The sequence below is a fragment of the Mobula birostris genome, chromosome 25, assembly GCF_030028105.1.
Source record: "Mobula birostris isolate sMobBir1 chromosome 25, sMobBir1.hap1, whole genome shotgun sequence".
Classification (NCBI taxonomy): Eukaryota; Metazoa; Chordata; class Chondrichthyes; order Myliobatiformes; family Myliobatidae; genus Mobula; species Mobula birostris.
Genome location: NC_092394.1, coordinates 4,360,906 through 4,375,492, shown reverse-complemented (window position 1 = coordinate 4,375,492; position 14,587 = coordinate 4,360,906). Strand labels below are relative to the sequence as shown.

At 45.6% G+C, this 14,587-nt stretch overlaps 1 protein-coding gene across 2 annotated transcripts in view; it reads left to right on the top strand.

The window, feature by feature from the left end:
- LOC140187878 (Na(+)/citrate cotransporter-like) overlaps positions 1-14,587 on the top strand; it is a 41,062-nt gene that overhangs the window by 14,484 nt on the left and 11,991 nt on the right. For both annotated transcript variants that reach the window (XM_072243689.1, XM_072243688.1), the window contains exons 5-7: positions 439-623; positions 8,887-9,009; positions 10,960-11,175. In XM_072243689.1, coding sequence (XP_072099790.1) covers positions 439-623; positions 8,887-9,009; positions 10,960-11,175 — 524 coding nt within the window. The remainder of the gene's footprint in view (positions 1-438; positions 624-8,886; positions 9,010-10,959; positions 11,176-14,587) is intronic.

The window sequence follows — 14,587 nt, the reverse complement described above, 5'->3', positions numbered from 1 at the left end:
TATGTTGCATCTCATCAATGTGAGGAGGTCTCACTGGGAGCACTGGGTGCAGTAGGTGATTCCAACGAATTCCCAGGTGAAGTGTTGCCTCACCTGGAAGGGCTATTTGGGGCCCTGAATGGAGGTGAGGGAGTAGGTGAATGGGCAAGTGTAGCAGTTTGGCTGCTTGTAGGTTAAGTGCCAGGAGAGGGATCAGTGGGGAGGGCTGAGTGGCCAAGCGAGCCATGGAGAGAATGATCCCTGTTTGAGGGGAAGGGGTGGAAGATGAACTTATTTGTGGAATCCTGTTGGAGGTTATGGGAGATAGTGGATGGGGTGGCAGATAAGGACAAGGGGAACTCTATAACTGTTGTGGACATGGTGAGGGCAGATACTGGAGATTCTGAGAAGATTCTGTTTCATTTCCTTGCTGCAGCTTTGATCTCTCTCATTGTACAGAGCCAGGACCCAGAGCCCGGGCTGGAGAAGAGCCTGCCCACATCCCCCACCTCCAAGGACCAGAGTGAGGGGCTGCAGCTACACAAGATGCTCTCCCTGTCTGTCTGCTACGCGGCCAGTATCGGGGGTACGGCTACTCTCACCGGGACCGGCCCCAACCTTGTTTTCAAGGGCCAGTTTAGCCAGTGAGTTCCTCCCTTCCCTCTGCCTGAGCCGTTTCTGTATCTCTGGGCGTCTGCCCTGATGACTCCAGTCACCATTCACACTCTCCTGGTCCCAGTCACCCTCTGAGTCTCTTTAGAGATACAGCAAGGTATCAGGTTTTTCTGGTCCATGCTGCCAAATAACACCCATGTGACCCATTAATCGACTAACCTGTACATCTTTGTGGGTGGAAATTAGATTTATTTATTAATAATATACATCAAAACATACGGTCAAATGCGTCATTTGTGATAACAACCCATACAACATGAACCTGAGGCTTCAACAGTCAACGTGCATCCAGTGCTGACACAGTATACTCACAACCTGCTAACCTCACCTGTACGTCTTTGGATGGTGGGAGGAAAGCAGAGGAAACCTACACAGTCACAGGGAGAACGTACAAACTCCTTACAGACCGAGGCGGGAATTGAACCTGGGTTGCCGGTATGGTGATTAGTCCCACCCTCTGCTTGAACAAACAGCAGCTGAATTAGGATTTAGCTGCTTGTTGTCCAGATGCTTGGTAATTTACTAAATCTGGGGTGGTACAGCCCACTCACCCCGTGCGAAGCTGGTGAGGTGTGGTGGGTTTCCGACTGCTAATGAACAAAATCCGAGGGTCCCTGAAGGCACTTCCTTCTCAACATAAGCAGAATGGTCTCACCGCGACCTTTACCCTGCCTTTCCTGGTCTGTCTTTCCCTCCTTGTCAGAATCACTTTTAATATCACCAGCATATGTCATGGAGTTTGTTAACTTTGCAGCAACAGTACAATGAAATGCATGATAAATAAATATAGAGGAAAAAACTGAGTTGTCTTAAGACCATAAAACATAGGAGCAGAATTAGGCCATTCAGTCCATCAAGTCTGTTCCACCATTCCATCATGGCTGAACCAGGATCCCACTCAACCCCTTCCACCTGGCTCCTTGCCATATCATTCGATGCCCTGACCGATCAGGAAACTATCAACTTCCGCCTTAAATATACCCACGGACTGGCCTCTACCGCAGTCTGTGGCAGAGCATTCCACAGATTCACTTCTCTCTGGCTAAAAAAATTCCTCTTTACCTCTATTCTACAGGGTCGTCCCTCAATTTTGGGGGTGTGTCCTCTAGTTCTGGCCACCCCCACCATAGGAAACATCTTCTCCACATCTACCTTATCTAGTCCTTTCAACATTCGGTAGGTTTCAATGAGATCCCCTGCATTCTTCTAAATTCCAGTGAGTACAGGCCCAAAGCTGCCAAACACTCCTCGCAGGCTAACCCTTTCATTCGCGGTATCATCCTTCTGAACCTCCTCTGGACTCTCTCTAATGACAACACAACTGAGATGTGGGGCCCAAAACTGTTGACAATACACTAAGTGCAGCCTAACTACTGTCTTATAAAGGCTCAGCATTATCTCCTTGCTTTTATATTCTATTCCTCTTGAAATAAATGCCAACATTGCATTTGCCGTCTTTACCACAGACTTAACCTGTAAATTAATCTTCTGGGAGTCTTGCATGAGGACTCATAAGTCCCTCTGCATCTCTGATGTTTGAAGTTTCTCCCCATTTAGATAATAGTCTGCACCATTGTTCCTTTTACCAAAATGCATTATCATACATTTCCCAACACTATATTCCGTCTGCCACATTTTTTGCCCATTCTTCCAATTTGTCTAAGTCCTGCTGAAATCACATTGCTTCCTCAGCACTACCTACCCATCACCTGTCGTCTTATCATCCGCAAACTTCGCCACAAAGCCATCAATTCCATTATCTAAATCACTGACAAACAATGTGAAAAATAGTGGTCCCAATACTGACCCCTGAGGAACATCACTAGTCACTGGCAGCCAACCAGAAAAAACCCCTTTCATTCCACTATCTATGCCAGTATCTTTCCTGTAACACCATAGGATTTTATCTTGTTAAGCAGCCTCATGTGAGGCACCTTATCAAATGCCTTCTGAAAATTCAAGTAAATAACATCCACTGCCTCTCCTTTATCCACCTTGCTTGTTACTGCCTTGAAGAACTCTAAACAAATTTGTCAGGCAAGATTTCCCTTTACAGAAGCCATGCTGACTTTGACTTATTTTATCATTAGTCTTTAAGTACACTGAAACCTTATCTTAATAATGGACTCCAACACTTTCCCAACCACTGAGGTTAGGCTAACTGGCCCATAATTTCCTTTCTTTTGCCTTCCTCCCTTCTTAAAGAGTGGAGTGACATTTGCAATCTTCCAGTCCTCCGGGACCATGCCAGAATCAAGTGATTCTTGAAAGATCATAACTAATGCATATGCTATCTCTTCAGCAACCTCTTTCAGAACTCTGGGATGTCATCCATCTGGTCCACATGACTTATCCACCTTAAGACCTTTCAGTTTGCCCAGCACTTTTCCCTTTGTAATAGCAATGGCACTCACTCCTGTTCCCTGACACTCTCAGACCTCTGGCCCACTGCTAGTGTCTTCCACAGTGAAGACTGTTGCAAAGCACCCACTAAGTTCATCTGCATTTCTTTGTCCTCCATTACTACCTCACCAATATCATTTTCCAGCAGTCCAATATCAACTCTCACTTTTCTTTTACTCTTTATATAACTGAAAAATCTTTTGGTATCTTACTTTTGATTTGTCCTCATGTTTCATCTTTTCCCTTGTAGTTTTTTTACTTGCCTTTTGTTGGATTTTAAAAGCTTCCCAATCATCCAACTTCCCACTCACTTTTGCTAACTTATATGCCCTTTCCTTGGCTTTTATGCAGTCCTTAACTTCCCTTGTCAGCCACGGTTGCCTAGCCCTGCTGTTTGACAGCAATTCTAGTTTAAACTCTCACTAATAGCCTTGGCAGGGAGGTTTGCTAAGGCTATTGGGGAGAGTTTATACTAGAATTGCTGGGTGGTGGGAACCAAACTGAAGAGACAGAGGAAGAGGTGATTAGCACACAAATAGAGAAAGCTTGGAGACAGTGTGAGAGGGAGGATAGGCAGGTGACAGAGAAGGGATATGCTCAGACTGATGGTTTGAGATGCGTCTATTTTAATGCAAGAAGCGTCATGAACAAAGAGGATGAGTTTAGAGCGTGGATCAATATTTGTAGCTATGACGTTGTGGCCGTTACAGAGACTTGGATGGCTCAGGGGCAGGAATGGATACTTCGAGTGCCAGGCTTTAGATGTTTCAGAAAGGACAGGGAGGAGGCAAAAGAGGTGGGAGTGTGGCACTATTGACCAGATATAGTGTCACGGCTGCAGAAAAGGAGGAAGTCATGGAGGGATTGTCTACTGAATCTCTGTGGGTGGAAGTTAGGAACAGAAGGGGTCAATAACTCGACTGGGTGTTTTTTATAGACCACCTAATAGTAATAGGGACATCGAAGAGCAGATAGGGAGACAGATTCTGGAAAGGAGTAATAATAACAGGGTTGTTGTTGTGGGAGATTTTAATTTCCAAATATTGATTGGCATCTCCCTAGATGGAGTGGAGCTTGGGTTTAGATGGAGTGGAGTTTGTTAGGTGTGTTCAGGAAGGTTTCCTTACACAATATGTAGCTAAGCCTACAAGAAGAGTGACTGTACTTGATCTGGTATTGGGAAATGAACCTGGTCAGGTGTCAGGTCTCTCAATGGGAGAGCATTTTGGGGATAGTGATCACAAATCTATCTCCTTTACCATATCATTGGAGAGGGACAAGTTAGGAAAGTGTTTAATTGGAGTAAGAGGAAATATGAAGCTATCAGGCAGGAACTCGAAAGCATAAATTGGGAACAGATGTCCTCAGGGAAATGTGCAGCAGAAATGTAGCAAATATTCAGGGGATACTTACATGGCATTCTGCATAGGTACGTTCCATTGAGACAGGGAAAGGATGGTAGGGTACAGGAACCGTGGTGTACAAAGGCTGTTGAAAATCTTGTCAAGAAGAAAAGAAAAGCTTACGAAAGGTTCAAAAAACTAGGTAATGATAGAGATCTAGAAGATTATAAGGCTAGCAGGAAGGAGCTTAAAAATGAAATTAAGAGAGCCAGAAAGGGCCATGAGAAGGCCTTGGTGAGCAGGATTAAAGAAAACCCCAAGGCATTCTACAAGTATGTGAAGAGCAAGAGGATAAGACGTGAGAGAATAGGACCAATCACGTATGACAGTGGAAAAGTGCGTATGGAACCACTTTGCTTCAGTATTCAGTACAGAAAAGGATCTTGGTAATTGTAGGGATGACTTACAGAGGATTGAAAAGCTTGAGCATACAGACATTAAGAAAGGGAATGTGGTGGAGCTTTTGTAAAGCATGAAGTTGGATGAGTCTCCGGGACCAGACAAGATATACCCCAGGTTACTGTGGGAGGCGAGGGAGGAGATTGCTGAGTCTCTGAAACTTCTTCCACCCCCATTGATGATGCAAAGATCATTGCCAGAGGATTGGGGGATTGCAGATGTTGTTCCCTTATTCAAGAAAGGGAGTAGAGATAGCCCAGGAAATTATAGGCCAGTGAGTCTTACTTCAGTGGTTCGTAAATTGATAGAGAAGATCCTGAGAGGCAGGATTTATGAACATTTGGAATAGTCAGCATGGCTTTGTCAAAGGCAGGTCGTGCTTTACAAGCTTGATTGAATTTTTTTGAGGATGTGACTAAACACCTTGATAAAGGTAGAGCAGTAGAGAAGTTTGAAAAGGTACCCCATGCAAGGCTTATTGAGAAAGTGAGGAGGCATGGGATCCAAGGGGACATTGCTTTGTGGATCCAGAAATGGCTTGCCCACAGAAGGCAAACAGTGTTTGTAGATGGGTCGTATCCTGCATGGAGATGGTGACCAGTGGTGTGCCTCAGTGATATGTTCTGGGACCCCTTCTCTTTGTGATTTTTATAAATGACCTGGTGGAAGAAGTGGAGGGATGGGTTAGTAAATTTGTTGATGACACAGAGGTTGGGGGTGTTGTGGGTAGTGTGGAGGGCTGTTAAAGATTACGGCGGGACATTGAAAGTATGCAAAACTAGGCTGAGAAGTGGCAGATGGAGTTCAACCCAAATTAGAGCAAGGTGGTTTGTTTTGGTAGGTCAAATATGATGGCAGAATATAGTATTAATGGTAAGACCCTTGACAGTGTGGAGGATCAGAGGGACATTGGGGTCTAAGTCCATAGGACACTCAAAGCTGCTGGTCAAGAAGGCATACGGTGCATTGGCTTTCATGGGATTGAGTTCAAGAACCGAGAGATAATGTTGCAGCTATATAGGACACTGGTCAGACCCCACTTGGACTACTGTGCTCAGTTCTGGTTACCTCACTACAGGAAAGATGTGGATACTATAGATATGGTGCAGAGGAGATTTACAAGACGTTGCCTGGATTGGGGAGCATGCCTTATGAAAATAGGTTGAGTAAACTCGGCCTTTTCTCCTCGGAGCGACGGAGGATGAGAGGTGACTTGATAGAGGTGTATAAGATGATGAGAGGCATTGATCGTGTGGATAGGCAAGAGGCTTTTTTCCCAGGGCTGAAGTGGTTAATACAAGTGGACACAGTTTTAAGGTGTTTGGAAGTAGGTACGGGGGGGATATCAGGGTTAAGTTTTTTACGCAGACTGGTGAGTGCATGGAATGGGCTGCCGGCAATGATGGTGGAGGCGGATATGATAGGGTCTTTTAAGAGACTCCTGGATAGGTACATGGAGCTCAGAAAACTAGAGGGCTATGGGTAACCCTAGGTAATTTTTAAAGTAAGTACATGTTCGGCACAGCTTTGTGGGACAAAGGGCCTGTATTGTGCTGTAGGTTTTCTATGTTTCTTCTGTGGGACATATCTGTCCTGCGCCTTGAACTATTCCCAGAAACCTCCGTCATCTCTGCTCTACTGTCATCCCTGCCAGTATCCTCCTCCAATCCACCTAGACAAGCTCCTCTCTCATGTCTCTGTAATTCCCTTTATTCCATTGCAATACTGATACATGTGAGTTAGGCTTCTCCCTCTCAAATCACACTATGAATTTAATCATATTATGATCAGTGTCTCCTAATGGTTCCTTTACGTTAAACTCCCTAATAAGACCTGGGTTATTACACAACACCTTATCTAAGATGCCCTTAGGTTCAAGCACAAGCTGCTCTAAAAAGCCATCTCATGAGCATTCAACAAATTCCATCGCTTCCAATCCGACACCAACCTGATTTTCCCAATCCCCTTGCATACTGAAGTTCCCCATTACAATTCTGACATTACCCTATTACATACCTTTTCCAGCTCTCTTTGCAATCTTAACCCCACATCTTAGCTACTATTTGGAGGCCTATATATGATTCCAATAATGTTTTTATTTACCTTTGCAGTTTCTTAACTCCATCCACAAAGATTCAACATTCTCTGGCCCTACGTTACCTCCTTTTAAAGATGTAATTCCATCTCTTACTAACAGAGCCTCACCATCGCCTATGCCTTCCTGCCTGTCCTTTCAAATTAAAGTATATATATGTCTATTAAATAGTGAAGTTAAAGTAAGTATTGAAAAATAACGAAAATTAAGAAGTAGTGAGGTTGTGTTCATGGGTTCGATGTCCATTTAGAGATCGGATGGCAGAGTGGAAGAAGTTATTCTTGAATTGCTGAGTGTGTGCCTTCAGGCTTCTGCACCTCTTTCCCCATGGTAACAAGAATATTAACATTTTCTTTGCATTAAAGATGGTTAAAGTGTGGGGTTTAAAATATCAATAAGATTTGGAGAAGCAGAGTGGCATAGCAGTTGATGTAACACCATCACAGTGCCAGCGACCCAGGTTCAGTTCCTGTTACTGTCTGTGAGGAGTTTGTACGTCCTCCCAGTAACCACATGGGTTTCCTCCGGGTGCTCTGGTTTCCTCCCACATTCCAAAGACTTACAGGTTAGTTGGTTGATTGGTCATGTGGGTGTAATTGAGCAGCTGGAAGAATCTGTTACTGTGCTGTACCACATACTTGTTTCCTGATCTGCCGAGGATACGGGTCCTTGCTGAGGTCTGTTGAGACCATAAGGAGTGGAATAGAGGAAGATATCGCTCTGTCCTCTTGTACTGTTCTGTGTTTTATCACCTAAGGGGGAAGCAGGGTTACAGCACAGTATACTACCTCTGACATGCCCCCCCCCATACTTTCCTCCAATCACCTTCAAATTATGCCCCCTGGTATTAGTCAATTCTTGGCTACCTTGTAATTCTCTGGATCCCTCCTTGCTAAACCTTAACTCAGCTTCTTTCTTCCTCTTGACTAGATGTTCCACATCTCTTCAGAATCAGGGTTATTATCGTTGTCCTATGCTGTGAAATGTGTTGTCTTTGGGACAGCAGTACAATACATGATGAATATAGAGAGGGGAAAAAACTGAATTACAGTAAGTATAACACGAACGTGAGAAATCCCACAGATGCTGGAAACCCAAAGCAACACACACAAGAAAGGTCTGTTCTGTTCTTCTCTTCTCTCTCCCCATCACCTTCCTTTCCACTGCTGACTGAAAATCTGAATGTGCTGAAGGATTCACCTTCTGTAAACTTCTGGCCCAGGAGGTGCCAAAGACTCCTGTACATTGAGCTCATCAACAACACAGATTTGTGACCCCCTCCTCTCCCCTCTTCCGCCATTCCACTTTCTCTCCTTCTGCCTCTGCCTCTCCCTCATCCTCCTCACACTTTTCCCTCTCCCCTTCCCTGGTCTTCTCCTCTCTATATCTCTCCCCCTCATCCCTCTCCCTTCCCTTCCTTCCCCCTACTTTTCTATCACCCCCCTCTATCTGCCTCTCTCCTGGCTCTCACCACACACTCCTCCCTCGATCTCCCCCATTCCATCTATCTCCCTCTCCCTGGCATACGTAGACAGAATGGTAGCGTATCAGTTAGTGTTGCCTTATCATAGCGTGGGTTCAATTCCCACTGCCAACTGTTAAGGAGTTTGTACATTCTCACCATGACTGCGTGGGTTTCCTCCGGGTGCTCTGGTTTCCTCCCACATTCCAAAGGCATAAGGGTTAAGCTTGGTAAACTTTGGATATGCTGTGTTGGTGCCAGAACTGTGGTGACATTGGCGGGCTGCCCCAGCAGATCCTCACTGATTTGATTTGATGCAAATCACACATTCCACTGGATGTTTTGATGTCTGTGTATGTGACAAATAAAGGTAATCTAATCTCTTCTTTTCTTCCCCTTACCTCCCCCTCCCTGTCAACCCCTGATGTTGACGTATTGCCACCTGCCTGACGCCACGCCGTGCTTTGAAGGATCTTCCCCGAGAGCAGAGACCTGATCAACTTTGCGTCCTGGTTTGGCTTTTCCTTCCCGAACATGCTGCTGATGCTGGTCTGCTGCTGGGTCTGGCTACACGTGTTGTTCCTGGGTGTGAAGTGAGTGAGCCTGTACAATGTTAACCCTCGCCTACCTTGGACTCAGTTCAGAAGGACACTGTAGTCCCCTTGATGAGAACTGGTGTGTGTTCACTGACTTCCCCCTCCCTGAGGTCCACAGTGATTGTACTCCCAAAGCGTTAAGTGTGTGTCTTTGGGCTCCTGTCCTTCCTTGATGGTAGTAATGAGAAGAGGGCACTTCCCAGTTGGTAAAGGTCCTCAATGATGGATGCTGCCATTTGAGGCCCTACCTCGAGGAAGAGCAGGGTGAGCTGCCTCAATGACTATCACCCAGTTGTACTCACATCTACTGTGACGAGTTTGGTCATGGCTAGAATCAACTCCTGCCTAGGCAAGGGTCTGGGCCTGCTGCAATTTGCCTATCACCACAACGGGTCTACAACAGAGGCAACCTCGCTGGCTTTCCACTGGGCTTTGGATCACCTGGACGACAGTAATACCTACCTCAATGCTGTCATTGACTACAGCCCTGCTGAGAACCCATGTGTTCTCACTCATTTGAAGCCTTCTGAAGTCCACAGTCAGATCCTTGATTGTGACCCTGAATCACTGAGTGTGAGTCTTGAGGCTCCTGTGCCACCTCTTTGATGGTAGTAATGAGAAGAGGGCCTGTCCTGGGTGATGGGGGTCCTCAGTGACAGCTGCTGCCTTCTTGAGGCATTACCTCTTGAAGAATCAGGTTATCAGCCTCCCCTCCAGAACCCCACACACTGAAACCTCAACCTTTATGATAGACTCCAACACTTTCCTAACTACCGAGGCCCTGTGTCTTACGGACCCCTCTTGCCTCACTTCCCCTCCCTCTCCCCACACTTGTCCACAGTTAGCTCCTCCAATATCGACAGAACACCACACAATCTGTGCCCTTGGGCTGACTGCAGGGGGGCGTTGCTGGATGGACCCAGAGAGAGCAGAGAAGGATGAGGGGAGCCTGTTGAGGAACGTGACTCTAACAACAGTGGGGCTGACAGGCTGCTGCTGGGGTGGAGGAGGGCAGGGGTTGGGAATGGACAGCTGATGGTGCTCGTGCCATGGGTGGGATCCCAGCCCACCTCCCGTCCCTAACAGGGGTCCTGGGGAATGGAACCTGTGAGACCTGCTGAGTGTAGAACATGAAACCTGGACCAGAGCAGGCTCCTTGGAGCACAGAGCTATACTGACATTTTAACCCAGTCTGGGATCAGTCCAACATTTCCCTCCAACATAACCCTCCATTTCTCCTTCATCCACCTGCCGATCTAAGACTCTCTTAAATGTCCCTAATGTACCTGCCTCTACTACCACCTCTGATGTTCCATCCACCCACTGCTCTGTGTGTGTGTGTATATATATATATATATATATATATATATATATATATATATAAAACAACCCACCCTCTGACATCTCCCCTATATTTTCCTCCAATCACCTTAAAATTACGCCACCTTGTATCAGCCATTTCCATCCTGGGGAAAAGACGCTGACTGTCTACTCGATCTATGCCTCATCATCTTGCACACCTCTATCAAGTCACCTCTCATCCTCCTTCACTCCAGAGAGAAAAGGTCTGGCTCACTCAACCTGTCCTCATAAGACACGTTCTCTAATCCAGGCAGCATCCTAGTAAATCTCCTCTGATCTCTCTAACCCAGGAGTTCCCAGCCATTTTTATGCCATCGACCCCTACCATTAACTGAGGGGTCCGTGCACCCCAGGTTAGGTACCCCTGCTCTAAGCTTCCTCACCTTCCTAAGATGAGGCGACCAAAACTGAACACAATTCTCCAAGTATATATTTGTGTATGTTGTTAACAATATCTCTGTTTTTATCTTTCATTTCCAGCATTTGTAGGTTTTGTTTTGGATTTTAAACCTTGCTCACACAACCTATCCTCATAGGACCTGCTAATAAGCTTGATTTTTGTTCCCTCCCCCCCCACCCCCACAGTTTTAGGAGGCTGTGGGGGTGGAGGACTGAGCTGTCTCCCAGAGAAAAGGCAGCCTACGGGGTGATCCAGGCAGAGTACCAGAAGCTGGGCCTCATGTCCTTCGCGGAGAAACAGGTCCTGGGCCTCTTCGCCCTGCTGGTGCTGTTGTGGTTCAGCAGGGACCCCGGTTTTGTGCCCGGCTGGGGCGCCCTCCTCTTCAACAGGGACGGCAAGGAGTAAGTTCCCGTGAACTATATACATACAGTGAAAGGTGTTGTTTGTGTTTATAACCAACACAACCTGAGGCTGTGCTGGGGGGCAGCCCGCAAGTGTTGGCACACTTTCAAACGACAGTGTAGCATGCCCACCACGTTCGGCATAACAACACCCAGGAAACGTACAAAAGCAGTCAGGCACCCTTCCACGGAGAGAGAGGGGCACCCTACCACAGAGAGAGAGAGAGAGAGAGAGAGAGAGAGAGGTACCCTTCCCCAGACAGGCGGGCACCCTGATACCCACCACACGTGCACACACACAGAAAGGTAGATGCGGGTAACCCCCCCAAATCACCCACACGCACAGATTCAAGTAGATGCTAAAAGCATTATTTTCGGCTGCTTGAGATGTTGGCTCCATAATTAGGGACCCTAATGTTAGACTGAAAGATTGGTCATTTAAGATTGAGATAAGGAAGATTTTTTTCTCTGAGTTATGTACCATTGGAGTTGTGGGATCTGAGTTATAAAGTGTACTTAAGGTTGAGATAGAAATATTTTTGACCAGTTTATGAAGATTGTGTTGAATAGCAAATATTTCCTGTGTTCTATATTTCTATATTCTAAATTTCCTGTGCTTTCCTGAATAAATATTTCTTTATTTCCCGTGTTTTCAGGCTGGCAAGACCCCAAACGTTATTAACCTTGAGAAAGTGGCCAGGAGACACTTTGAACAGTATGGCCTTGTTGGGCCAAAGGGCTTGTTACCATACTGTATCTATAAAATAAAAAGATGACTGATCATTGAGAGACGAGAGTCTCGGGGGAGCTCCATATACATGGAATGTCTATTTACCTGAGGGGCCGAGGGTCTCTGACAGAGTAACAGGAGCTTCAAAGTGTCATTCAAGCCCCAACAGCAGCCCCTGCCTCAGACAATCCTTTATCTCTGGGGTAACCTTGCTGAGTATCGCAGCCTGGCTGTTTGAATATCACTGAGAGGGGAAAGGTTTAATCTGATCAGACCACACTTCAAATATGGTGAACAGTTTTGGGCCCTTTATCTGAGAAAGGATGTACTGTACTGGCAGTGGAGAGAGTCCAGAGGAGGTTCACGACAATGATTCCGGGAATGAAAGGATTAACATATAAATAGTGTTTGATGGCTCTGGGCCTGTACTCACTGGAATTTAGAAGAATGTTGGGGGGAGGGGGGGATCTCAATGAAACCCATCAAATGTTGAAAGGTCTAGATAGAGTAGATGTGGAGAGGATGTTTCCTATAGTCTAGGATCCGAAGACATGCCTCAGAATAGAAAGATGATCCTTTAGAACAGAAATGGGAAGGAATTTTTCAGCCAGAGGGTGGTGAATCTCTGGAATTCATTGCCACAGGCGGCTGAGCAGACCAAGTCACTGAGTAGATTTAAAATGGAAGTTCTTGGATTCTTGATAAGACAGGATGTCAAAGGTTGTGAGGAGAAGGCAGGAGAATGGGGTTGAGAAGGATAATAAATCAGCCACGATGGAATGGCAGATCAGACTTGATGGGCTGAATGGCCTAATTCTGCTCCTATGTCTTGTGGTCTTATGGTCTTAATAGGAATCTGAGGGACAACTTCTTCACCCAGAGGGTGGTCAGTATATGGACTGAGCTGCCAGAAGAAGTAGTTGAGACAGGCACATTAACAATATTTAAAAGGCATTTAGACAGGTACATTGATAGGAAAGGTTCAGACCATAAGACAGAGGAGTAGAATTTGGCCATTTGGTCCAAGTCTGCTCAACCATTCAATCATGGCTGATCCTTTATTTTTCCCTCCTCAGACCCACTCCCCAACCTTCTCCCTGTAACCTTTGAATCCATGTCCAATCAAGAACCTATCAAGCTCTGTCTTAAATACACCCAACAGCCTAGCCTCCATAGACTCCTGAGGTAAATAGTTCCACAAATTCACCACCCTCTGGCTAAAGAAATTTCTCTGCATCTCTTTTAAATGGACGACCCTCTATCCTGAGGCTGTGGCCTCTTGTCCTAGACTCCCCCACCACGGGAAACATCCTTTCCACATCTACTCTGTCTCAGTCTTTCAACATTCAAAAGGTTTCAATGAAATCCCCCTTTATCCAAAATTCCAGCAAGTTCAGACCCAGAGCTATCAAATGTTCCTCCTATAACTCTTGTGAACCTCCTCTGAACCCTCTCCAATGCCAGCACATCTTTTCTTAGATGAGGAGCCTAAAACTGTTCACAATACTCAAGGTGAGGTCTCGCCAATGCGTTATAAAGCCTCAGCATCACATCTCTGCTCTGGTATTCTAGACCTCTTGAAATGAATGCTAACATTGCATTTGCCTTCCTTACCACCAACTCAACCTGCAAGTTAACCTTCAGGGTGTTCTGCAGAAGGACTCCCAAGTCCCTTTGCATTTCAGATTTTTGGATTTTTTCCCCATTTAGAAAATAGTCTTTACATTTATTTCTTCTACCAAAGTGTATGGCCATGCATTTTCCAACATTGTATTTCATTTGTCACTTTCTTGCTCATTCTCCTAATCTGTCTAAACCCTTCTCAGCCTTCCTGTTTCCTCAACACTACCTGTCCCTCTACCAATCTTCGTATCATCTGCAAACCTGGCAACAAAGCCATCTATTCCATCATCTAAATCATTAATATACAGCATAAAAAGAAGTGGTCCCAACACTGACCCCTGCGGAACGCCACTCGTCACTGGCAGCCAACCAGAAAAGGATCCTGTTATTCCCCGTTGCTGCCTCCTACCAATCAGCCAGTGCTCTAACCATGCCAGTAACTTTTCTGTAATACCATGGGCTCTTAACTTGGTAAGCAGCCTCATGTGTGGCAACTTATCAAACATCTATCCTACTTGTAATCTCCTCAAAGAATTCCAACAGGTGAATCAGACAAGATTTTCCCTTAAGGAGACCATGCTGACTGTGTCCTATCTTGTCCTGTGTCACCAAATACTCCATAACCTCAATCTTCCCAACCACTGAGGTCAGGCAAACTGGTGTATAATTTCCTTTCTGCTGCCTGCCTCCTTTCTTAAAGAGTGGAGTGACTTTTGCAATTTTCCTGTCCTCTGACACCATGCCAGAGTCCAATGATTTTTGAAAGATCATTACTAATGCTTCCATAATCTCTACCGCTACCTCTTTCAGAACCCTAGGATGCAGTTCATTTGGTCCAGGTGACTTATGTACCCTTAGGTCTTTCAGCTTTTTGAACACCTTCTCCCGTGTAATAGTAACTGCACCCACTTCTCTTCCCTCACACCCTTCAATATCTGGCACACTGCTAATCTCTTCCACAGTGAAGACTGATGCAAAATACTCATTTAGTTCATCTCCCATCTCTTTGTCCCCCGTTATTATTTCTCTGGCCTCATTTTCTAACAATTCTATATCCAC